The following is a 27,667-nucleotide window of genomic DNA, read 5'->3' on the forward strand; positions in this document are numbered from 1 at the left end:
AAGTTGGATATCTGCATACAATGCCTATATCAAAATGTTATGTTCAGAGGTTACTATTTATATCAAACTATACAAGGCAGATAGAAAAGAACTTTTTCTTACCAGATTATTTCCTTGTTCAGTGCAAAGTAATTGATATGCTGTCAGTCTATCTGTTTGCCTCATGGATCACAGCCTTGTCATGGTGAAGAGGCTTGTGTAACTCAATGAACCTATGGGGCACCCAGGATGGACGGGTCATAGTGAAGCGTTCTGACTAAACATGGTCCACCAGGGGAGGAAATGACAACTCACTCTAGTACTCTTGCCTTGATAATCCCATGAATAGTATGAAAAGGCAAATATAGAGCACTAGAAGACGAGGCTCTGAGGTCAGAAGGTATCCAATATACTTCTAGGGTAGAGTAGAGGGCAATTACTAGTAAATTAAAAAGAATGAAGCAGCTGAATCAAAGGAGAAATGATGCTTAGTTGTGGATGTGTCTGGTGGTGGAATTAAATTCCAGTGCTGTAAAGAACAATATTGCATAGGTACATGAAATGTTAGGTCCATGAATGAAAGTAAGTTGGTTGTGTGGTCAAGCAGGAGATGGCAAGATTGAACTTGGACATCTTAGGAATCAATGAACTAAAATGGATGGGAATGGGTGAATTTATGTTTCTATGAAGACCTGCAACAGATTCTAGAATACCAAAAAACGATATACTTTTCACCATAGGGGATTAAAATGCAAAATTAGGAAGTCGAGAGATGCCTAGAATAACAGGGAAGTTTGGCCTTGGAATACAAAATGAAGCAGGACAAAGCTAACAGAATTTTGTCAAGAGAACACGCTGGTCATAGCAAACACCCATTGTCAACAACCCAAGAGATAACTCTACACATGGATATCACCAGATGGTCAATATTGAAATTAGATTGAGTATATTCTTTTTAGCCAAAAATGGAGAAGTTCTGTATAGTCAGTAAAAATAAGACCTGGAGCCAACTGTGCCTCAGATCATGAGCTCCTTCTTTCAAAATTCAGGCTTAAATATAAGAAAGTAGGGAAAACCACTAACCTATTCAGGTGTAACCTAAATCAAATCCCCTATGATTATACAGCAGAGATAATGAATAAATTCAAGGGATTAGATCTGGTAGACAGAGTGCCTAAAGAACTGTGGAGCAAGGTTTGTAACATTGTACAGGAGGTGGTGACCAAAACCATCCTCCAAAGAAATAAATGTAAGAAGGCAAATAAGTGTCTGAGGAGATCTTACCAATAGCTGAGGAAAGAATAGAAGCAAAAAGTAGGGGAGAAAGGGAAAGATATACCCAACTGACCAGAGTTCAAGAAAATAGCATGGAGAGACAAGAAAGCCTTCTTAAATGAACAATGCAAAGAAATAGAGGAAAAGAACAGAATGGGAAAGTCAAGATTTCTTCAATAAATTGGATATATCAAGGGAATATTTGATGCAAAGATGGGCAGAATAAAGCACAGAAAGTATAAGGACTTAACAGAAGCAGAAGAGTTTATGCAGAGGTGGCAGAATACTTAGATAACCACGATGGTGTGGTCATTCATCTAGAGTCAGATGTCCTGAAGTGTGAAGTCAAGTGGGCCTTAGGAAGCATTAGGAAAAAAGCTAGTGGAAGTGGGGAATTACAGCTGAGCTATTTCAAATCTTAAAAGATGATGTGAAAGTTCTGCACTCAATATGCCAGCAAATTTGGAGAACTCAGCAGTGGCCACAGGACTGGAAAAGAGCAGTTTTCATTCCATTTCAAAGAAGGGCAAGACCAAAGAATGTTCAGACTGCCATGCAATTGTGCTAATTTCATATGCTTAAAATCATTCAAGCTAGGCTTTAGCAATACGTAAATGGAAAACTTGCACAAGTACAATCTGGACTTCAAAGAGGCAGAGGAACCATAGATGAAATTGCTGACACTCGTTGGATCATGGATAAAGCAAGGGAGTTCCAGAAAAAACACCTACTTCTGTTTCATTGACTACTCTAAAGCCTTTGACTGGGTGGATCACAACAAACTGTAAAAAAAATTCTTGAAGTGATGGGAGTATCAGATCACCTTACCTGTCTCCTAAGAAACCTGTATGTGGGTCAAGAAGAAACATAACCAGACATGGAACAACTGACTGGTTCCAACTGGGATAGCAGTATGACAAGGCTGTAAAATGTTACCCTGCCTATTTAAATTACATGCAGATGACATCATGTGAAATGCTAGGCTGGATGAATCAAAAGCTGGAATCAAGATTGCTGGGAGAAATCAGAACAACCTCAAATATGCAGATGATACCACTCTAATGACAGAAAATGAAGAGAAACTAAAGAACCTCTTGATGAGGGTGAAGGAAGAGAGTAAAAAAGCTGACTCGAAACCCAACATTAAAAAAGCAAAGATCATGGCATCTTATCCTATCAGTTCATGGCAAATAGAAGGGGAAAAACTGGAAGCAGTGACAGATTTTCTTTTCTTGGGCTCCCAAATCACTATGGGTGGCGACTGCAGCCATGAAATTAAAAGACAATTGCTCCTAGAAAGGAAATCTATGACAAATCTAGACAGCATATTAAAAAGCAGAGGCATCGCTTTATTGATTAAGATCCATGTAGTCAAAGCTATGTTCTTTTCCAGTGTGTGTGTGTTAGTTGCTCAGTTGTGTCTGACTCTTTGAGACCCCATGGACTGTAGCCTGCGAGGCTCCTCTGTCCATGGAATTCTCCAGGCAAGAATACTGGAGTGGGTGGCCCTGCCCTCCTCCAGTGGATCTTCCCAACCCAGGGATCGAACCTGGGTCTCCTGTGTTGCAGGCGAATTCTTTACTATCTGAGCCACCAGGGAAGCCCCTTTTATCTGGTAATCAGGTACAAATGTGAGAGTTGGACCATAGAGAAGGCTGAGTGCTGAAGAATTGATATTTCTAATTGTGGTGTTGGAGAAGACCCTTGAGAGTCCCTTGGATTACAAGGAAATCAGACCAGTCAATCCTAAAGGAAATCAAATCTGAATATTCTTTGGAAGGACTGGTGCTAAATCTCCAGTACTTTGGCTACCTAATGCAAAGGGCTGACTCATTGGAAAAGACCCTGATTCTGGAAAAGATTGAAGGCAGAAGGAGAAAGGGGAGGCAGATAACTAGATGGTTAGATAGCATTACCCACTCAATGGGCATGAATTTGAGCAAACTCTAGGAAATGATGGAGGACTGAGGAACCTGGAGTGCTGCAGTCCATGGCATCACAGAGTTGGACATGACTTAGTGACTGAAGAACAGCAGTCTATCTGAACTAGAAAAGACCGTATCATTTGGAAAAAAATTCATATGACTTTCTGGTGACATCTTGCTATTTTTAAACTAGGTTATCGTATAGTCATTTTTAACTAACATTGTGTTAAAACTAGAATAATTTTCTATCCTTTTTTGGCTACTCATCTGCTTATTTGTAAAATATCTGTGGAAAGCTATTTACGTGTTACACTGCCACAATAAAAGTGTAAAATAGGTACAATTTGCTTAGCAGTCGGCAATGGGTTTTGAGGAAATAGACATCACATGCTAGAAATATAAACATCTATTTTAGGCTGTGGCACAGATTTTGGTAAAGTATTTGACTTTGAGGGCTTATCATGAGCTTATTCAGCTTTTCATTCTACAAAAAGTGGCTTAAAAAGCCAGAAAGTGATGTGCAAAATTGCCTTCCTTTAGAAATACATTATAAATGATTTGCCTTACAAATATATTACAATATACATTTATATTGTAAAAAAGTGTTTGAGCTATATTTGGCTGGTTTTCAAGCAGAGATCAAAGGCAAGAGAGTTTAGAGATAACAACATCCTATAACTGGAACAGCCAACTTCTTCTGGATACAAATATCAATATTAAAAAGATTGAAAAAGGATTAAAGAGCAAGGGCCTCAAAATTTTTAAATAATAGTGAGATTAAGGGTACCATCTTTACACAGAATTCTCATGTTTCATTTGGTTTCATGATAGCTACCAAGAATTTGTTTGTTTTTTGTTTGTTTTGTGAGAGAGACCAAAAAAGGGCAATGAGGAAAAATTAACCAATCCTAATTTAGAATTATGTTTAGAAAATAAAAGTCAAAGCTTTGAATATAATTGGTAACAGATAAAACTCAAAGACCACAGTCTTTCTAAATTATTGTGGTAATTATATTGCCAAGTCATCACAAGCCAGGATTAAAAGCAACTTTGAGCCTTAACACAGATTTGAACCAGCAGCAAGCTCTTACGGCCACAAAAAAGACATACTTCTGAATATCCATATGAGGTGTGATCATGTAGTGTAATGCCTAAGAAAGTATGTTCTTGTGAGTGAATTTCTTATCCTCCTTGAGTCTGCTCCCTCGCCTGTGCACTGGACACTATCTCCTCTCATTTATGAACATATTCTAGCAACTGTTTTTCTTTCTTCTTCATCATTAAAATTTCTTCTTTATGGAATTATTCCTATTATCCTGAAATGTGAACATGAATATCTCCCATAAGATAAATATAGATTGAAAAGTATATATATATAATTAAAATGAATTCTGTTATTTCCACATTTCCCTCTGGACAATATTTTGTTTTTGTAAATTCTACATTAAAATGTCATTGTATACACATTGGTCTATAATTGTTTCCATTTTGTTTCTTCCCATTCTCTCCTGATCCAATCCAGTTCAATCTTCAATGCTGCTGAAAAAAGTAACTTTTTTGACATTTTAAATGACCTGTATGTCATTAAATCCAATGGGCAATTCCTGACTCTCATTGAACTTGAGGAAGGCTTGACATCAGCATGTGTCATAGATGTTCATTGTTCCTCCTTCTACTTTCTTTGCTCCCAAGATACCACTCACTTGATCTCCTCTAACTTCCCTGCCCCTCTGTCTTTTAATCCTCCTCTGTTGCTTTTTCCTGACTTACATGTACTCTATACCTGGAATGTCATACCTCAGTCCTCAGATTTTTTTCTCACTCTTTCCCAACGCATTCTTGTCCAACACTTTGCTTTCACATTGCTTCCTTCTCCCATTGACTCCATGATTGCATATCTAAATACTCACTTGACATTGCTACTTGTGTGCCTAACTAAAGGGAAAAAGCAGTGTGCCTAATAGACCTAGAAATTAAAATGATCAAACCAAAGTCGTATTTCCACCTCCACCCCAACATGATCATTGTCTATCTTCTTCATCCAGAAAAATATAACTAGATTTTTTTCTTCAGGTTTCTATGACAATAAAATCTAGAATTTTCCTTGACTCATGTCTTTTTCCTCCTACCTTAAATCCAAACCCTCAGGAGTGGCACATAATACTAAAGAAAGGTTTATTTCAATCATAAAAACACAAATTCAAACCATGAGACAACATTTTATACCCAATAAATTATCAAAAATTAAAATCCCTGAAAAACATCATGTTGACTATGTCTAATATGAAGACATTGTCAATTGTAATTTATCATTATATATTATCAGTGATATTGTAGAGTAGCATGAACACTTGGGAAAACAATTTGCATTATGGGAATGTGAGTAAATTTAAACAATTGCGTCTTCTGTATACACTGAACTAGCCCTTCTTCTCTGGGATCTGAGAGGATCTCTCACACTCTGTACTAGAAAATATATACAAGTTTATCATAGTTGTATTATTTGTAATAGCAAAACTGAAGGCAATATAAACTATCTTTTAGAAAATAAACCAATATAGTGCATTATATTCCTAAGTGAAGTGTAATATATGCATAAGATTGAATAAAGATGAGTGAAAATGGATAAACTAAAGCAAGGGACCAAAATATGGATGACTCTTAAAATCTACATGTTTCTTAGAAACATTATGTGGAGTCAAAAAACGAGCTTCAGAAAACTATAACAGTATGATATATATTTTACAAAACTTGCAAATAAGAAAAATTAAACTTTCTGTTGTTTAGGGATACATGCATGCATAATTAAATCCTTTTTCTGTAAAAATTTGAGAAAATAATGGCCATAATATGAAAATGCCTGTTCCTGGTGAGATTCAGACTAAGGCCAGGGATGGATAAGAAATAAAGAAATATTTTGATGGTCTTTGTCAAGTTGTAGGCTTATTGGTGTTCGTGCTAATATAATGCTTCATAATCTGTATGTTTTAGGGTTACATATTTGTATATGTAAATATATTTTTAAAAAGCATACAATGAATATAGGAAATTCATATGTAAATTCAAATTGACACATCAAACAGTATCAGTATAACAATAGATATGGTATGGCAATGGGTTGATTAATATTAATTTTCTTTTCAGTTGAGGCTTTTCCAATGATCACATCTCACCCCAAAATATTTTATTTTTGTAATTATAAATTATAATTTAAAAATGAATGAAATGAGGTTGCTCAGATTGGTTCATGTAGGTGAAGAAAACATATTGCAAACATATTGGTAGCTTTCATGGCAAGGTTTAATATTATATGCATATTTTAGCCCTTCTATCCACCAAGAGAAGTGTAACATACATGGCAATCTCCTGCAATTTTATTTTTGAACTGTAAACACCTCAAAGAAGAAAATTTTTAAAGAAATATAATATATGTACACTATTTTTAATATATGGAAGTTGAAGATAAGATTTTATTATCAGATCTTTCCATTGATTTTTGTAAAGTCCTTACATTTCATATATGCATTGGTACAAATTTATGGTCACTGACATTTTCTAATATTAGTGTCTTTAAATCTGCATTTAGTGAGGAAGATTATTTAGAAAATAATTATATTTCCTGAATCCTTTAAAACAAGTTTATTTTTCTTTCCAAACTTTGGCCCAAATTACTATTATAATATTTATAAAATCAATGTAAGTTAAAGATTTGTTAAATACCACTTTTGAATTTATATATATTTAAGTAGTGATTTTTTTAAAGTACCATTTATAGATAGAATAAAAATGTCTTCTAAAAAGTGATAACCATGCACTTAATTATATATATTTTTCATTTGATAAATTTAATTATTTTTCTATGAAGGCTCAATGTCTTCTAGATATATTAAGATCATCAAATTTAAACATCTATGAAAGATTACTTGTCTTTGATACAATCATTTTATGACACAAATATGCTTTGGATGTATGTTATGTCATAATAGCAAAAGGGTAAATTTTTAAAAAGTGGATCCTGATACAAATATGGGTCCTTTCCTTATACCCTTTAATGCTCTTGACCTTTTAAGTTAGATTTAATAAAAAAATAATAAAATAAATGGTTAGTAAACTTACCTGATTGTATAGTTGTCTAATTTAAAGTAAATCTTCTTTTAAAAGCAAATCAAGTAAATCTTCTAATCCATCATTCAAAAATAGTATAATTGAAACATAAAAATAAATGTAACCAATGAGCTATGCTTTAACCTATTTATATTCAAACTTCAATCTCTTAGAAACCTATTTTTTTTATCTTGTTAATGTTCTTGGTATTTCTGAACTTTTCCTCATCTGTATAGTAGAAGTACTAGGAAGAATATCTGAAATGATGTTATAACAGTTGCATATAAATAGCCTGATATAACCTGTATATTTAGAAAATGTTAATTTGTAATACCCATAGATTCCTTTAGAATACACATATTAAAAAATCTTAAATAATTCAAAAAGAATTAATCTGGATGCCTAATCTAAAATTTTTATTCAAGATTTTGCATTGCTAAATTAAAATTTTAGTTATTAACAAATTTATTATAACATTGAGTCGCTCTCTGGGAGAGAAACAGGACTTTTGATATGCCATTTACAGATGAAAAATGAATGTTTGTGAAGAATGAGATACTTGCATAAGAAATACTGTTAGTTAATGACATATCAGTGCTATTTAACTGAAAACAGGCTAATGGAAGTAAACCTTTCATAGATTTGCTATAAAAGATTGAATAAATATAATCCAATGAACATAGTTAAATTTGATGGTGGCATCTTTTATGTTTTAATCCATGTTTTAATGGTTTAATTTAGTCTGTTTCTTTAATAAAAGCCACCTCAATTCTTTTTGGCAATGTGCCTAGTATAAACAACAAGTGATTGTGTATATTCTTGAATCCTTGCCTTACTCAGATTTGAAAGAGTCTTTTATGTTGACAAAAAGTTCTAGAAACCCTGTCTGTCCTTGAGATCTCTCCAATCATTAATTTGAATATTCCAAAGTAAAGAATGATATCTAAAGAGAAGAATCATTAACTGCCTATGGTGCATCAAAATTTTAATTGCCATTAAAAAAATTACTTGTATGTCCTATGGCAATGCAATATATCTTAAGTAAATTAAAATTTGGGGCAGGAGAATACTAGCCACAATATAGCAACTGTTTCAAGCTCGTTCATAGAAAAACCCATTTCTGTCCTCAATTTCTGTGTTTTATGTAATCTGTATTTTCTATATAAGACAATTACTAAGATCATAGCTGGATTAACAGTAAGCGAAATAAATGTCATTTGGATCTCATTAATATAATAGATAAATGAGAAAAATATGTTATTATTTCTTTTTATTTATTGAGTATACAGTTGTTAATATCACATATGTAATTACCACACTCACACACACACACAAACATGTACTCTATTCCAGTAAGTCAGGCAGTAAAGTATCTGCATTTCATAGACATTGTATTATACAAGAGAGATAATCAGGATACAAGGACTGGTTCTAACTCTGAAGGTGGAAATCTTCAGAAACTACAAATTGGATTGGGTTATACTACTCTCATTCAAATCTTTCTGGAGACAGGGACTTAGGAGTACAGTTAAATTAGTAGAGTGCACTGCCATAGAGTATACTCTATGGCCATTTGTTTTTATGGTCTAGCAAGTCATTTATCCACTTTTGATAATTTTTGTGGGAAAGTTATTCTCTCCCTCAACAGTATACCTACAAGAAAGGAAACAGATCACTGTGTTGCACTGAGAGGAGCAGCAATTAGGATGAAGAGATATTAACATGAATATTAAAAGGTTATATGAGAAATTCGGGAAGCAAAGGAGAGAAGAAAAAGAAAAGAGAAAAGATTAATCAGTGTCCACTATAGTAAAAAGAGAACTATAGTGACTGCTCAAGAACATTTATGGGGACACTGACAGCATTTTAGGAAGGAGGAAGTCTACCAATTACACAAGTGGGAATTCTAGCTATAGATTTTTGTTTATTCATTCTAATTACTATTCCTTGATTATGTCCTTTAGGCTCGTGAATTCTATGGTTATGTCAGGAACCCAGCAAATCTATAAAATAAACAATAAATAGTGACAAAGTATTACATCTTTTGTAATTATCCCTCAGTATACTGAGAAAAAATGCTGGGTGAATCTTTGATATTCAATAACAATAAGGAGATAAATGAAGTTCAGAGAATTTAACAACAAGAATGAAGTGTATCTTGCATCTATGTACAAAAGGATAAATTGATTATAGATAATCACACTAAGTAGTAAAAAAGTAAAGAGGTATCTCTCCTTATCATAGAGATAGGGAGAAAAATGTGAAAGGAATTTCTCTAGCAAAATCTATTTAATCAAGCAGTCATGTTTTAAAAACTACTTAAAATATGCTTAATCTTAACTGTACTCAGAAGCAGCCAGATGGGACACATAATTTATTTGGTTGTCATTTCGAAGATTCTTTGAACATAAGCCATGTTCATTCTTGTTTAGTATAATAGCCACATAGACTAGAAATGAACCTAGACTTCTCCATGCTTTTGAACAGGTTGAGATTGATCACTGACCTGAATGCCAAGTCTATAATTTTGAAGCTTCAGAAAAAAATGCAGAAGAATATCTTTCCATCTTTGGATAAGCAAATATTTGTCAGACTATTTAGAAAGCACTAAAACATATAAAGATTATTTAAATTGAACTTTGTCAAAATTTAAACTAAAGAAAGTGAAAGAAAATGAAAAAGTAATCATAGGATGAAAAAAATTTGTAATGTATATATTTGTAAAAAATGGTATAAAGATTGTATAAGTATACAAATTACAATTATAAAGACAAATGACTGCTAAGTCACTTCAGTTGTGTCCGACTCTGTGTGACCCCACAGACGGCAGCCACAAGGCTGCCCCATCCCTGGGATTCTCCAGGCAAGAACACCGGAGTGGGCTGCCATTTCCTTCTCCAATGCATGAAAGTGAAAAGTGAAAGTGAAGTCGCTAAGTGTGTGTGACTCCTAGCGATCCCATGGACTGCAGCCTTCTAGGCTCCTCCGTCCATGGGATTCTCCAGGCAAAGCATTGGAGTAGGGTGCCATTGCCTTTTCCAAAGACAAATGAAGTACCTAGTTAAAAACAGGAAACTTTTTATAAGATATATCAATAAATGATCAGGAAACACATAAGAAAATATTCAATAGTTAGAGATGAAAAATAAAAACACAATTAAGGCTGATCTCAAATGTTGTTGAAGATGTGGAACAATCAGAACTTCCATATGTTCATGGTGTAGTAAAAATAGGTCAATGACTTTGGAAAGCTGATTACAAGTGTTTAAAATGAAGTTAAAAATATATTAACCCAGTAACTCAACAATTTCCTTTTAGATCTTTACCTAAGACAAATGAAAATGTATCCATATAAAAACTTAGGTATGAATGTTCGTTGTATCTTTACACAGACAATGAACAATTCACAAAATGTTGCTCAACAATAAAATGGAACAAGCTGTTGGCACAAACAATGTGGATGAATCTCAAAAACATCATGCTGAGTGAAAAAGATCAAAAAAGAAAGCAATACATATTATAACATTTAATTTATATGAATATTTAGAAAGGGCAAAAGTAATTCTTGATGAAACAAATTAGTAGAGTAGTTGCTTGTGAAGATAGACATTGACTGGAAGGGAAAACTATAGAATTTTCTGGGGTTATTAAAATGTTTATATATTCATAAGAGTGTGGGTTAATGAGTATATTTTGTCAAATTTTACTTAATTTTACCACTGAAGATCTGTATATTGAGCTGTGGAAAATGTGTGCCTCAATTTTAAAGTCTGACCTTTAATAGCATTTATTAATTTAAACAATTCAAAATATTCAATGTTTTCTCCTTTAGTTAACATCAAGAACAAGATGTACACACACACACACACATATATATATATTCTATATATATGTACATTTTCAGTTTGCTTCTCTTGATATAGGGCTATTATCTGGACAATAAAAGAATTTTTAGAAAAAGATTAATTTTGATATACACACAATTATTTACTGTCTAATTTTTAACTTTAAAAAGTACTTTTTTCTTCACAATTGTTTTTTCATTATTATTTTAGTATGATAACAGATTGTAAATTTGAAAAGTTCAAATATGAAGTTTCATTTTATGGTTCTGATTCATTTGAAAGTCTAACTTATTGAACATGAAATTAGTCAATGTTCATTTTTATATTAATATTCATCTCTTCCAGTTTACAATTCAGACTAAATCATTAAGTGATATACAGTGGGAAATATTCTTGAAACTCAGATGAGATATAAACAAACCAGAATATGTTTTTTCTAAAGTCACTAGATATTAAAAGTAAAAAGTCTTAGAAATCAAGGGCTAGCATAAAAAGAAAAAATCCTCTTAACTCCATTACCATGAGATGACCATAGTTACCATTTTGTAATAAATCCTTCAGTTCACAAATACACAAAGACACACAGATACAACACGTACAAGCTATCTCATTACATTATAATATATACTGTTTTGAAATCTATTTTTTACTCTAGCTGGTAATATGTCATGAACCTTTGTGTTTGTTAAGTCACTTCAGTCATCTCTGACTCTTTGTGACCCTATGGACTATAGCCCGCCAGTCTCCTTTGTCCATGGGATTCTCCAGGCAAGAATACAGGAGCAAGTTGCCCTGTCCTCCTCCTGACCTAGGGATCAAATCCACGTCTCTTATGTCTCCTGCAAAGGCAGGTGAATTCTTTACCACTGGTGCCATCTGGAAGCTCCCCATCCATAATTATTCTTATAAGACTTGTTTTCTAATTGCTACATTTACTCCTTTGCTTATTAAACATTCATGACTTTGCTACTTTAAACAAAACAGCAAAGAAAATCTGTATATAACTTGAGAGACAGATATTTATAAAATGAGTAAATACTTTTGATAATTTGTTATCTTTCAGAAATCATACACACACTTATATTCCCATTAGTGAGGCATGAAAATACCAGGATATCTTCACTGAGAGTGTTTACAGTTTTTCAGGTCTTAGACAATTTTCTGTTTGAAAATTATTACATAGTTTTTTCATTTATTTTTTGAAATCACTAGAAATATTTATTCTTGTATTTTTTACTGTATATTAGCTTTTTAACATTTTTTATTTATGAACTCACTGTTCATATTTTGTATATTTCTATATATATTATAAATTTCATATTAATTTCTAAAAATTTTTTCTATTAGGCACATCAAACTGTTGTGTCTCATATTTATTGGTATATATATGTGTGAGTGTGTATATATAATGTCAAATTTTTATTTCTACTGATAATTATTTAAATATTTATTTTGATATGTATTTTGATCACTATATATTTTGATCACAGAAAATGTTTTTATTCATGGAACCATATCTTATCTCTTTCTTTCAAATTTTTATTTCTTCTGATAATTCTTTAAATATTTATTTTGATATATATTTTGATCACAATATATATTTTGATCACAGAAAATGTTTTTATTCATGGAACCATAACATATCTTTCTTTAAAATTTTTTTCATGTATTATAATGATAGGAAATATTTCTCATATTTATATTAGTATCTTGTGTGATATAATCTTCTCCTATTTCTCTGAATTCATATAAAATTTGTTCCAAATATCTTCTACTCTTATATCAGCCAATACCACATTCTAATTATTACTTTTTATTGTGCATTCTAATTTTGCAGCTTAAACTTTTTTCTTATACTTCAATATTTTCCTTGTAATTTCTATGTGATAGTTTGACAAAATACTATATTGTTTTTCCAAATAACCCAAAATACTTTAGGAGTTTTTGATAATTCTGTATTTTGATTCCAAAGAATGAGAGCTTTATAAAATTTAATCATTTTAACATTGAATATAGTGTGGATCTTCATTTTCCAACTTTGTGCCCTTTAGCACTAGAATACAATTTTTTATCATTTAGATTCTGTATGATACTCATTGAATTTATATCAACACATTGCTACTTTTGTTATTATTTACATTATAATATGCTTTCAATTTTTCTCATTTAGTTTTAAGGACATACATAGGCTCACAGTGAAAGAATAGAAACAGATCTTCCATGAAAATTTTAAAATAAATTTACAAATAAATATCTGAAGTATAAATAATTTCTAAAGTTGTCATTAAAAAAACTGGAGATGGTTATCCTCATGTGATGGTCATGGTGTGTAGTAGTGGCCACAACATAAACTTTTTCTTCTTAAATTACATGCCTATTCTTTCAATTACAAGCAAATAATTTATTTAGAAAAATAAGATTCTTAAAACTGAAATTAATAGTAAAATATGTGAATGAAATACTTTGATGCTATGACATCTTCTGTCATGTGACTGATTCTGAGCTTTCTCTTTGCCACTTTTCATGATTGAGGTTAGAACAAAATGTTCTTTTTCCAGAATTCTTTTCATCTAGGGGTCATGATGTGAGCCTGTTGTCTGAATTAATGCTAATGCTTATATCTGAATTAATTATGAAAGGCAAAAAACAAAATATTTTATAATAGAATAATTAAATAATCATAGTAAGACAAACAGCCACTAAACTTGATGCTTATAAAAATTCTAGTCACATGTGAATTTATGTATATATTATTGCAAGGAGATTAAATGTGAACATAATTACATAATATGGTCCTATATATATGAATATATCTGTCTCTGTTTCATGACATTGAGTGATTTTTTTTTTCTTTTTACATCTTGCTATAACTTTCTTGGGCTTCCCTGGTGGCTCAGATGGTAAAGAATGCACCTGCAATGTGGGAGACCTGGGTTTGATCCCTGGGTTGGGAAGATTCCCCTGGAGGAGGGCATGGCCACCCACTCCAGTATTATTACTTTTTTAAATTGATTTTTAAATACTTTAATTGAAGGATAATTGCTTTACAGAATTTTGTGGTTTTCTATCATACATCAATAAGAATCAGCCATAGGTATACCCATGTCCCCTCCCTCCTGGACCTCCCACTCATCTCTCTCCCCATCTGACCCTTCAGCCTGTCACAGAACCCCTGTTTGAGTTCCCTAATCTTACAGCAAGTTTCTATTGACCACTCCACAGAAAACTATAAGATACTGATAAAAGAAATCAAAGAATATGTAAACAGATGGAGAGATATTCCATGTCCCTGGGTAGGAAGAATCAATATTGTGAAAATGACTATAATACCAAATGCAATCTACAGATTCAATGCAATCCCTATCAAAAAACTAATGATATTTTTCACAGAACTAGAACAAAAATGTTCACAATTCATATGGAAACAGAAGACCCCAAATAGCCAAAACAGTCTTGAGAAAGAAGAATGAAGTTGGAGGAATCAACCTTCCTGACTTCAGACTAAATTACAAAGCTACAGTCATCAAAACAGTATGGCATAAAAACAGAAATATAGACGAATGGAACAAGACAGAGAACCCAGAGATAAACCGACACACCTATGGATACCTTATTTTTGACAAAGGAGACAAGAATATACAGTGGGGCAAAGATAGCCTCTTCAGTAAGTGGTGCTGGGAAAACTGGACATCTACATGCAAAAGAATTAAAACACTACCTAATGCCATACACAAAGATAATTCAAAATGGATTAAAGAGCTAAATGTAAGACCAGAAACTATTAAACTCTTAGAGGAAAACAAAGGCAGAATACTCGATGACAGATCAAACCAAGATCTTCTATGACCCACCTCCTAGAGTAATGGAAATAAAACCAAAAATAAACAAATGGGACCTAGTTAAAGTTAAAAACTTTTGCACAGCAAAGGAAACTACAAACAAGGTGAAAAGACAACCCTCAGAATGGGAGAAAATAATAGCAAAAGAAACAACTGACAAAGAATTAATTTCCAAAATATACAAGCAGCTCATACAACTCAATACCAGAAAAGCAAACAACCCAATCAAAAAGTAGACAAAAAACCTAAAGAGACATTTCTCAAAAGAAGACATACAGATGGCTAACAAGCACAGGAAAAGATGCTCAATGTCACTCATTATTAGAGAAATGTAAATCAAAACTACAGTGAGATACCACTCCAGTTTTCTTGCCTGGAGAACCTGCATAGACAGAGGAGCCTGGTGGGCCACAGTCTATGGGGTCACAAAGAGTCAGACATGACTGAGTGACTAAGCAACAGCACATAACTTTCTTATTGAGAAAATACAGTATTAAAATAAAAAGTAAACAAAGCTTACAATTGTTCTTTTCACATCTAGACCAAATTTGTTTTAAGCTAAAGATATAATTATAAAGGAATTTTCCAGTGGTACATTGCTATTTAAGTATCAAATTCAGCCAGCAATATCAATTTTTATTTAATAAATTTTAAAACAATGAGATAAACACAAGCAGAATCATCAATAATTGGAGTTTAGAAAATAGTTTTAAAAAATGAAATTGTGATTACAAAACTGAATATATCTCTTATACAAGCAAGAATGATAAGACCTACAGATCATCTTTTCTGTGTTCTTACACGGCAAGTACAGAAAGCTGTTTATCAAAAGTCTATTGGAGTGCATGGAAAGTAGCAATATATGAGTATCAGTTTCTGAAAGATAGAAAGCAGCAGGCATACCATAAGGACATGTATTAAGTGAGGATGTGAGAGAAAGAAAAAGCAAGAAAACAGTGAGTCAAAGAACAGACACAAAAATGAATCAAACTGCCAGGAGCAGATTAGGCTTCTAAGAAAACAGCAGACTGTGTACAAACACAGTCTGGAAGGAGCTGTAGGATACATACTGGATTTTTCCCCCCAAGTCTTTCTAATTAAAATCAGTTCTCTAATATTAGCAACAGTATTTCTTTAAGCATAAAGACCAACAGATATATTATATACTGACAATAACCAAAATGCTATAGAGAATGTACTAGAATTGAGTTCATAAACTCATACCAAGAATAAACTTATACTTTATCTTTCTGTTTATATCTTTGTATGTTCTACTATTCAGTTGTTTTTTATTGTTTTTAATTTATCTCATTCATTAAATTTTACCTAATATTGCTAAGAAAAAATAGGCTTTAATCAATAAACAAACCATGGAGATATATATATATATATATATATATATATATATATACACACACTACATACTTATATATAATTTGTTTTATAATTAATTAATTTATTTATATGCTTAATCTCAGAACTCAGACAAATCTGCATTGCAGTGATGGTCCTGCCTCTTGTTACTTTTAACAGTGTTAACCTTGAGCAAGTAATATAAGTCCAATTTCCAAACTGTAAAATGATGATATTAATAGGGGTGTTTTCACATTATTTAAACAGGGGAGAAATTAAATGTAACAATTACAAGATATAGTGTCAGGTCCAGGGGAATCATTTAATAAATGCTTAAGATTTGTTTTACTAAACTTTCATTACACTGTATTCGTCATAAAAGCTCTGTAAATTTAATGTTGTTATTCCCCATTTACAGATTAGGAAAGAAAGAATGAAAACAATAAATTTATTTTCCCCATCTTACCATCATTTAACTTCCCAGAGGTGACAGTTGCTTAAAAAAGAAGGATGGGGATAAAATAATTTTTTTTCTCATTTTTGAGTGTATCTACAGAGGATAGATACTTGAACAAACAGTATTATCAGTGGAGTGATTAAAACTATTAGATAACATTTGGAGAATTTTATTTTTTCCATATTTACACAACGATAATAGCACCCCAGTACTCTTGCCTGGAAAATCCCATGGACAGCAGAGCCTGGTAGGCTGCAGTCCATGGGGTCGCTAAGAGTTGGACACTACTGAACGATTTCACTTTCACTTTTCACTTTCATGCATTGGAGAAGGAAATGGAAACCCACTCCAGTGTTCTTGTCTGGAGAATCCCAGGGACAGGGGAGCCTGGTGGGCTTCCGTCTATGGGGTCACGCAGAGTCGGACACGACTGAAGCAACTTAGCAACAAATAGCATACATTGCTAATGTAAAGGAAATACACAAAACCTTTGTGCTTCTAGCTTTATTGACATTAATTTAGCTGACTTGATAGTCTGAGAAGTATCTTCCATTTTCTTTCATGGCCTCACTAGGTGAAAGCAAACACCCACACACTGCCACTAGTGCAGGCAGGTACACACACACTATCTTGACTGCATCATTAATAAAAGACATGGAACTTTTAATGATATTGGCAATGACAATGAAAGAGCACTGTTGATGTGTCTGCCATACTGTATATCTTTGAAATAAATAGATATTATGAATTTAACAGTGTAAAAGGAAGTAAGAAATTAAGTTTAGAAATCTTCAGTAAACAAATGTAGAGAAAAGAAAGAAAAGAAAGAAAGAAAAATAGAATTAATCTGTAATCAATCTAGTGATATTTTCTTTGTACAAACGTGTTTGGAAACACTCCAGACATTTTAAACTGTCAGTCTGACTGCAAACAGTTGAAATGTGTACTAAAATATTATATATTTATGAAGCAGTTTCATATACATTATCTCATGAGATATTCAGAAGAATATAGTGAGATGGACAGATTTTCATTATTATTACCTCCTTCCATTTTAAACAAGAACAGCTGTTGTGGATTGCTCAAACAGCCGGTGAACAACAAAGCTAGCACTAATATGCAAGCCTTATCTCCTGGTCCAATATCTTCCCTATATATTATGTGTTTTCTTAGTAAAAGTGAAGATAATATATATCAAATTTTTATTTAAGATGTGAAAAATCAATGCAAAAAATATGGAAGACTGATGAATGCATAAAAACAGTGTTGATAATCTTATTCCTGTAAATCAGGAAGGCAAATACACAGAATCAACTATTAGAAAAAGTAACAGAATCATAGAATCATAACTCAAGCATAGTCAAGTACATAAGGGTTTCTAATTCTTATAAATTATCTGCTTAGAATATTTTGAATTACAATAAAGACAGTACACTATAGTTAAGGAAAATATGCACACATTGGTAAAAATCTAGGACTACATGAAACATGTAATATCTGACATTTTAAATTTGTTGGTTTGAATTAGAATTGGTTTATGTTTAAAAAGAATTCTTGACAACACAGCATAAATTATGTCTAGATATCCTAAAATGAAATACTGAAGAAACACTTCTAAATAGTCAGGGTACCAGTTACTTTTCATATCTGTTTTATTAACTAACTTAAAAATAAATAATCTGGTTTGTGTGGACAGAATCATGAATGTCCCAGTTGGTGATATAAGAGCGTTTACTTTTCAGATATTTAAAGTTTATAAACTATACACATTATCTAAAATTAATGTATTCTGTTATCATATAAACATTGATTTTGAATATTTTGCATATTATTGTATATTAAAATTGGTCACATACCACTGAAAGATGCATTACATGCTTTCACTTTACTAAAAGTCGTCCCATAAAGAATGAAACCATGAGGCAAAAATTTTAAAAATCAAAGTATCTTTAACCACTCTAAAGGAGTACAATTCAATTTAAATTCACTTTTTGGAGAGATAATTTACTAGTGTTCTGAAGTCAGACTATGGAGCTAATTTGTTCATAAGATGATATATTTCCAAAGGAGTAATAATTGAATTTCACCACAAATGTTAAGCATCTTTTGTAAAATAAACTTCTTTTACCCATTAAATATTTCCATCCATTTTTCCATTCAAAATACACTAACCTTGTCCTAAAGTTTGTAGGATGAGGATGTCCATCATATAAGGATAAGTAGTCATATTCTTCTTCTAGAGCAAATGACTGAAAAACAATTTGTATTCTATTTCGTTCTTCTGCTATTATTACCCACGTACAGTTTGCACCATTTGGATATCCATATGGAAAACCAGGGCTTTCTATAGTGCCATTCAGTCCTTTTAAAGTTCCACCACATGTATAAATAAATCCTGTAATAAAAGACAAATAAATAGACATTAATATTATTAATAAAAACAAGAACAATCTAGAAGACATATTATTTTGAAAAGAAGCCTTTTTTTCCTAAGACCCATGCTACAATAATTTTGTAAATAACAATTTAAGAATTAGGTAAATTATCTATTTTTTAAATAGGAAAGCACCAATAGCAAAATACTAGAAGACATGTTATTTATCATACAACTTTTGCTTAGTTACAAACCAGTTGATGAAATAAAATCCTCCATACTACTGATTCAGTATCCATTACATGATCTAACATGCAAGCACAATCCTAGAAGTAGTTCCAATCAAACTGTGGACACTCGTACACAACCATTTAAATTTAATGATGTTAGTATGCATTTTGGGTCTTGAAATATTAACTGCAGTTTGTCTTAGTAAATTGTGCTAACATTTTTGTGTACGCAAATCTCCAGCATGTAAACAATGCACCTTAGAAAAATCTGTCCCACTCTGATTATAGCAGACATATAAATGGCTCAGACCTATAAAACACACACACACACACACACACACACACAACAAAAACAGAACAACAACAACAACAACAACTATGTAATTGATCTTTTGACTAGAGCACAATCCTAAACTAACCATATCGGAGTGACACCGAAGGTTGGTGAGAAAAGCTGAATCCTGAACAACTTACTGCTGCCATCTTAAGAACTTCCTTACTAGTTCTATGGGAAGTTTAAATTATTGAGAGCTTAACTGTTGCAAATACCTAGAAAAAATACCATGCTTCTTAAAGAATTTTTTATAAATATATGATATTCTGTAGTCATATTGGGTAATGAAAAGATCAAAGATTTATCAGAAAATATGGTCCACAGCATTTATCTAGACTGGTCTGTGGAGAGTTGCTCAGTTGTGTCTGACTCTTTGAGACCCCATGGTCTGTAGCCTGCCAGGCTCCTCTGTCCATGGGGATTCTCCAGGCAAGAATACTGGAGTAGGTTGCCATGGCCTCCTCCAGGGGATCTTCCCAATCCAGGGATCGAACCCAGGTCTCCTGCACTGCAGTGGATTCTTTACCTTCTGAGCCACCAGGGAATCCTAATACTGGAGTGGGTAACCTATCCCTTCTCAAGGGAATCTTCCCAACTGAGTTTTCCTGCATTGCAGACAGATTCTTTATGAGCTGAGTTATCAGGGAAGCCCCTAGACTAGTCTACATGAAATTAAAGCTTGGATCTAGAGCCAGGCAGCCATGGTTTTGACACCAGAAAATCTTATCAAAGGTCCAGTTTCTTGTTTAACTTGTCCAAAAGAATTTGGACAAGGAACACAAAACACCAAGGAAAAAATAAACACATACAAACACACAAACACCCCACATTGTGGCTGAGGAGCAAAGAAAACAAATAAGTGGTTTATTAAGGTTAAAACAAAAGTTAGACACTACAAGAGGAAGAGTACAGGCATCCTTGGCACAGAGGAGTGCACTACAGGATTCTTGATTTCCCTTTTTATCTTATTTTAGCCCTTTGAATAGATGGAAGGTCTTTTTGATTAGGGGTGGAATACTCATTAAGGGGATGGTTGAGATGTTGCCTGAATTGCACAAGGTTGCATTGGCTTCTGGTCTTGTATATTTGTCTCCTGTAACCACTATACATGTAATCTAAGTCATTTTCCCTTAAATCTTCCCCTCCAAGTGCCACATGTAGAAGGTCCTATAGGGTCATCAGCTACATTTTTATCTGCATGTGCTCCTCCATTTTTATGTCAGAGTTTCTTGTTCAGATGTTAAGAAGTTTCTGTTTTAGATGCCATTCCTCCATGTGTTATGGCTAAGTGCAAAACAAAGAGGTATATTTCCCTCCTTCCTAATGCCTTTACATGAGGAGACTGTCCTTGGTCCTGGTCCTGGTCCTGTCTTTCCTGCCTCAGTTTCAGAAATTCTAATGAGAATTTCTCATTATTTCTCATCAGAATTCCCAGATTTCATTTCCACATCTATGCATCCTACGTGAAGTTTAGGTACCATGAAGCTGTGAGAGATGTCCAGCTAATTTGGGGTGAGAAAATGCCATACTACACAAGTATCTATATTTGGAACTGGATGTAGAGATGCAGGACATTAGGGATGCCTCTCTCTCAGAAGGAATGAGTACATATAATAAAGGTACAACTATTTTTTTTTTAAGTATAAGGAATCATTCATCAAAGATGTGAAGCCAGAGTTGTAAATTATGGCACATGGAGGCTAATTTGGGTTGTTGTCCATTCATTCCATATGACCACCTTGCTTTTGCTAGGGGAGTCACTTCTCCACTAAATAGCTATATGCTTTGGAGTAGCTGACTCAATTGACTAGTGGTGAAGTGAATGGCTCAGAACTGGATTAATCAGTATAACCCTATCCTCCTAGCCACATTGACTTCAGTAATATACTCTGATTATCTTTATATACAACAAAGTTGAGAACATGGGTTATTCAGTATGTGATATGTGGCATAGGTCTTGTGATTCTTTTGCTTTTTCTAAAATTTGCCAAGAAGTTGGATGAGGCAAAAATTTTCAAAAATTCAGTATTTGTTTGTATACTTATGTTTTTACTCATTTGCCAGAGTCATATAGAGCATTTTATGATTTTCAGAAATAAAAAAAAAAAAGAGAAAAGCCCCTTTTAAAATTGCTTCTTGCAGAGCAATTACTTTGAAGCCTTAGGTTAATTAGCTATCACCCATTTCTATTAGTTTTCTGCCTGAACAGCTTCCAATTTGAACTTCATAACTAAATGCAGGCATGAATCTCTTCAGCTGCAATCTGATCTATGGGCTGTTTTATATAATCTCAAGCCCCATATTCCTGATGGTTTTAGAAAAATGACATATGTCCTAAAATAACATGCTCAGCTTTGTCCACTACTTCTTCAAGGGCCTGCTGATTCATGCATTTCAATTGCTTTTCTTTTTTTTTTTTTTTCTCTAGGCAAATTAGGAGTTACACTTATTTTTAAGTTTCTTATCTGTGTTCATTTTATTTTCATTTTTAATATATGTTTGATTAAACATCACAGTATTAATAATAAAGTACATTTTTCTAACAGGAGGTTGATAATTTTCACACACAGAAGGTTAGAAGTAAATAGTTTTTCAAAGCAAAACAGGTTAGTCAATGTTATTAGCTAATCTTTTCAGGTCATTTCTTGGCTCATGCAGATATGTGTGTATTTCTATATATTAGATATATTTTTTATAAATAGTCATACTAAAGCATATTTTTCCTGGATTTTTTAACTTTGTAAAATATCACTGATATTTTTCTGGATCCACATGTATATGTCTAGTACGTTCCTTTTTTAATGACTACATAGTTAAATGGCATATGGTATGTCTGTACTATAATTTGTTTAACATATCTTCTTTTGATGGCTTTGTTCTTTGTAGTTTCATGCGTATAAAAAACAACTTTGAACATATATCCTTGTGTGGTTATGTGATATATCCTGCAGATAAAATTCCAGAAATGAGAGTACTAAATTTTAAACTTAGAGGATAGCCAAACTATCAAGAAGGTAAAAATTTTTGCTGCTATCACAAGATTATTAAGTTTTTCCTACTTCCAACCCTTTTGATTTCAGTGATACTAGATTTTTTTCACATGGCAAATTTTGCAAGGCAAAAGCATATTTTCTATTTTATTTTTGTATTTTTCTGAGTAGTATTGGAATCAAATATCTTATATTTTAATTCATTTATTATTCATCTTTTGTAAATTGCCTTGTTGTATCCTTCACATATGTTTCAATGGCTACTTTACCTTTTCTTACTTTTCTTTTAGGATACAGTTGCTTAGGTTTCTGGTTATTTATCGGTAATCCATATTGCCATTCATATACTTTTACATTTCTAAATTAAACAACTTTGCTTATTCATTGCTATCATAAAGTCACAAGTCCTTGCTGCTCTTTATAGTACACATGAAGCCCCATCCCCTTTGATGAGCTCTCTTCAATATTTGTTCATCTATTCATCATTTATGTAATGCTTTCAGCATAAAATTACTAAAAGAACATTATCTTAGCCTGTTTTCATGACAAACTACAAAATGAGATAGCAAGGGAATATAGATTATTTTATTTAGTATAGAATAAGTGCTATGATCAGGGTAAGCACACTTTGCTATGAGAACATGGTGAAAGCAAAACTTAGTCTAAATAGTTCAGTACGTATTTACGGCAATCTGGTCTTTAAAACTTGTATTGAAAAATTCTATAAATTCAGTCTTTGACAGTTTCTGAATGTCTTCTGTTATATTTTTCACATCTTAACATTTAATGTCCATTTGGTCAATTTATACTTGAAAAACAACTAAAATTTCCATAATTTGGGTCATATTATCAACAAGAGTTTAGTTAACAACATAGATTTTTAGATATTTTCTTTTTTATTTTCATGTCCATATTTTACCTTTCCTTCATACTATAGAATAATGAAGTGCCTATTTGTATTTTATGATATTTTATAATTTCTTCTGTTTTCTTTTGTGCTAAGTTCCATGCCAGAGCAACACTCATATTTGTGTTTAAATTTTTTTTTTCACATTTGTGTTTATCTGCTGCAATTGGGCTTTTGTGCCCAATTACATTGATCAAATTTCTCCCCCCCAGCACGCACTATCAAGCTCACACTTTTTTGATGCATAACATCTGTGGGATAAAATCTTGTAATGAATTCAGTAGTAGCAATTACCCTTTTTATTGTGGTGTGTGTGTGTGTGTTCAGTTGCTAAGTTGTGTCTGACTCTTTGCAACCCCATGGGCTGTAACCCTCCAGGTTCCTGTGTCTATGGGATTTTTCAGGCAAAAATACTGGAATGGTGCACCATTTCCTTCTCCAGGAAGCTTCCTGACCCAGAGACTGAACCTGTGTCTCCTGCATTGGCAGGCAGATTCTTTACCACTGAGCCACCTGGAAAGCTTTTACTGTGGTAAGCAACACATAATATGAAGTATATCCTCTTACCAGTTTTGGAGTGTATATTTTAGATAGAATTCTCTAGAACTTTTTATCTTACTCGAATGAAATGCTATATCCATTGAAAAATAACTCCTGATTTTCCCATTCCCCTAACCCTTGAAATCCTACTTTTTGCTTCCCTGAATTTGACTACTTTAGAAAATATCATATAAGTGGAATCATGTCTTAATACTATTTGGTCTTATATAATTCGCTTGCATCACTTAGCATAATATCCTCAAGGTTCAATCATCATATAGCCTATGACATCATTTTCTTGTTTTTAAAAGTTATTTTCTATGACATATATGTATCTCATTTTCTTTATACATTCATCCTTCAATGTATGTATGGATTGTTTCTACTTCTTGGATATCATGCATAGTGTTGTAATGAACTTGAGAATGCAAGTATCTCTTTAGTATCCTGATTTTAATTTTTTGAATAAATGACCATGTGATTTCTGGGTCACATGGTAGTTTTATTTTTAGGTTCTTCAAGGGTGAAGAACTTCTACACTGTTTTCTATTGTGGCTGTACTACTTTGCATTCTCACATCAGTGCACAAGTTCTCCAATTTCTCCATATATAAAGAGATATAGATATTGGTAATGGCCATCCTATAGCTATGAATAGACCTTGTGGTTTGAATTTGCAATTTTCTAATGATGAGTGATATTCAGCATATAGCGTAGGCCATTAGTTTGTCTTTTTTACAGAAATGTCTATCCAAGTCCTTTGCCCATTTTTAAATTATTGTTTTTTAGGTATTGAACTGCATAAGTTCTTTGTAAATTTGGGATATCAGATATATGGTTTGCAAATATTTCCTTCCATTCCATAGGTTGCCTTTTAACTCTGTTTTCTTGTTTTACAGAACTTTTTACTGTGGTATATCCCACTTGTCTATTTTTATTTTCATTGCCTTTACTTTTGATGTCATATCCAACAAATTATTGTTGGAACCAATGTCAAGAAGTTTTACCCCTAAGTTTTGTTCTAGGATATATAGTCTGGGTCTTATGTTTAAATATTTAATCAATTTTGAGTCAATCTTTATGTGTAGTGCAAATTAAAGATCAAATTTAAATCTCTTACATATATATTGTTTTTCCAACACCACTTGTTGAAGAAACTTCCTTTCCTCATTGTGTATTCTTGGCACCCTTTTTGATGATCAGTTGACTATATATGTGTTGGTTTGCATCTGGGTCCTCTATCTGTTCCATTAGTTGATGTTTCTATATTTATACTAGTACCATAGCGTTTTGATTGCTAGAGTTATGTAATATATTTCAAAATCAGAACATGTGAGCCTACAGCCTCACTTTTCTTTTATAAGATTGTTTTAGCTATTTGGATCCTTTGTAGTTCCATATGAATTTTTAAATTATTTTACTGTTTCAATTAAAAAATACCATTGGAGTTTTGATATGGTTTGCATTGAATCTGTATATCACTTTGGGCAATCTGAAAATTTTAACAATATTGTCTTCAAATTTATGAACATGGGATGTCTTTAATTTTTGCATGTGCTTTTTAAAACTTTTTTTCTTTCTGCAGTGTTTTCAGAAAACATGTCTTTGCTTCCTTGGTTAAGTTTATTCCTAAGTATTTTATTCTTTTTTGATGTTATTATAAATGGTTTGATGTTTACTTTCCTCTTTTAGATTGTTCAGTGTGAGTACTTAGAAATACAAATGACTTTTAAATGTTGATTTAGTATCCCATAACTTTGCTAGATTTATTAATTTTAACAGTTTTTCAAAGCAATTCCTAGGAGAAATAGGGATTTTTTTTTTTTTTTACTGAAATTGACAAACTATACTAAAATCATACTAAAATATAAAGAACTTAGAATACCCAAAACAATCTTGAAAGAGAAAACCAAAGTTGGATAACTCACACTTATCAATTTAAAAGATATTGCAAAGCTAAGCTACAGCAATCAACATAGTGTAAAGCTGGCATAAGGATGGACATAAGCAACTTAAAAGACTTGAGAGTTCAAAAATAAACTCTTAAATGTATAGAAAGTTAATTTGGGGGGAATCAGAAGGAAATTGAATAGCTTAACTTTTAAAATAAGCTTTCAATTTTAAGATATTTTAAGTTAACATGCAGTTTAAGGAATGACTTTTGTCTATATTCTAATTAGACAATTAGAATTTTTTTTATGTTGAATTTTTAGAGTTTTTATGTCTTCTGAATAGTAGTACTTTCTCTACTATGTGATTTCCAAATCTTCCTCAAATTCTGTAACTGATTTTTTCATCCTTTAAATAGGGTATTTGTCACAGTAAAAGTTTTTTAATTTTGATGAATTCCACTTTATCAATTTTTTATTTTATAAATCCTGCTTTGGTATAAAGGCTAAGAATTTATTTTGAAGCTCTAGATCTTAAATAGTCTCTTATTTGTTTTTGTAAGTTTAGTAGACTTTGGTTTCACATTCAAGTTGTGATCCATTTTGGTTATTTTTTATGTGTAATACATCAGACTTAGATCAAAGTTATTTAGTATTTATTTATTGTCTTTGGATGTCCAACTGTTGTTGCACCATTTGCTGGTAAGTCCTTTATTTTTCTCTCTCTATTGAAATAATTTTACACCTTTGTCAAAATTAGTTGGGCATATTTGTGTGGGCCTATCTCTGATTCTCTGTTCTATTCCACTGATCTACTGTCTGTGCCACATTTTTTATCACAGTAGTTACAAAATAAGCTTTAAAATCAAGCTGATTCCTTCCACTTCATTATTTTTCAAAATGGTTTAGCTCATCTAGTTTCTTTGCATTTTCATATATATTTTAGCATGATCTAATCTATATCCACAAAAAAATCTTGCTCAGATTAAACCTATATATCTCTTTGTGGAAAACAGATATTTTTACTATGTTCAGATTTTCATTTTGTAAACACAGTATTTCTCTCCATTTATTTGAATCTTCTGTGCTTTCTTTCTTCAGTCTTGCTTAGCTTTCTGCAGACAATCCCTGGACATGTTTTGTTGGATTCAAATCTAAGTAGTTTATTTTTTCTTAATATAAATGATACTTTATTTTAATTAAGACATCCACATGGTATTGCTGCTGCTGCTGCTGCTAAGTTGCTTCAGTCGTGTCCGACTCTGTGCGACCCCATAGACAGCAGCCCACCAGGCTCCTCTGTCTCTGGGATTCTCCAGGCAAGAATACTGGAGTGGGTTGCCATTTCCTCCTCCAATGCATGCATGCACGCTAAGTCACTTCAGTCGTGTCTGACTCTGTGCGACCCTATGGACAGCAGCCCACAAGGTCCTCTGTCCATGGGATTCTCTAGGCGAGAATACCAGAGTGGGTTGCCATTTCCTTCTCCACATATTACTGCTAGAATATAAAATTTATAATTGATTTTTAAATGTTTAGTTTGTATCTGTGACTGGCTGAAGTCACATATTAAATCTAGGAGTCTATTAGTAAATCCATGGGATTTTCTATATAGCTTATCATGACA

At 32.5% G+C, this 27,667-nt stretch overlaps 1 protein-coding gene across 2 annotated transcripts in view; it reads right to left on the reverse strand.

The window, feature by feature from the left end:
* The window catches only part of CSMD3 (CUB and Sushi multiple domains 3), a 1,458,322-nt gene that overhangs the window by 1,268,908 nt on the left and 161,747 nt on the right, over nt 1–27,667 (reverse strand). For both annotated transcript variants that reach the window (XM_044928635.1, XM_025265188.2), the window contains exon 2: nt 18,950–19,172. In XM_044928635.1, coding sequence (XP_044784570.1) covers nt 18,950–19,172 — 223 coding nt within the window. The remainder of the gene's footprint in view (nt 1–18,949; nt 19,173–27,667) is intronic.

The sequence above is a fragment of the Bubalus bubalis genome, chromosome 15, assembly GCF_019923935.1.
Source record: "Bubalus bubalis isolate 160015118507 breed Murrah chromosome 15, NDDB_SH_1, whole genome shotgun sequence".
NCBI classification, from domain to species: domain Eukaryota; kingdom Metazoa; phylum Chordata; class Mammalia; order Artiodactyla; family Bovidae; genus Bubalus; species Bubalus bubalis.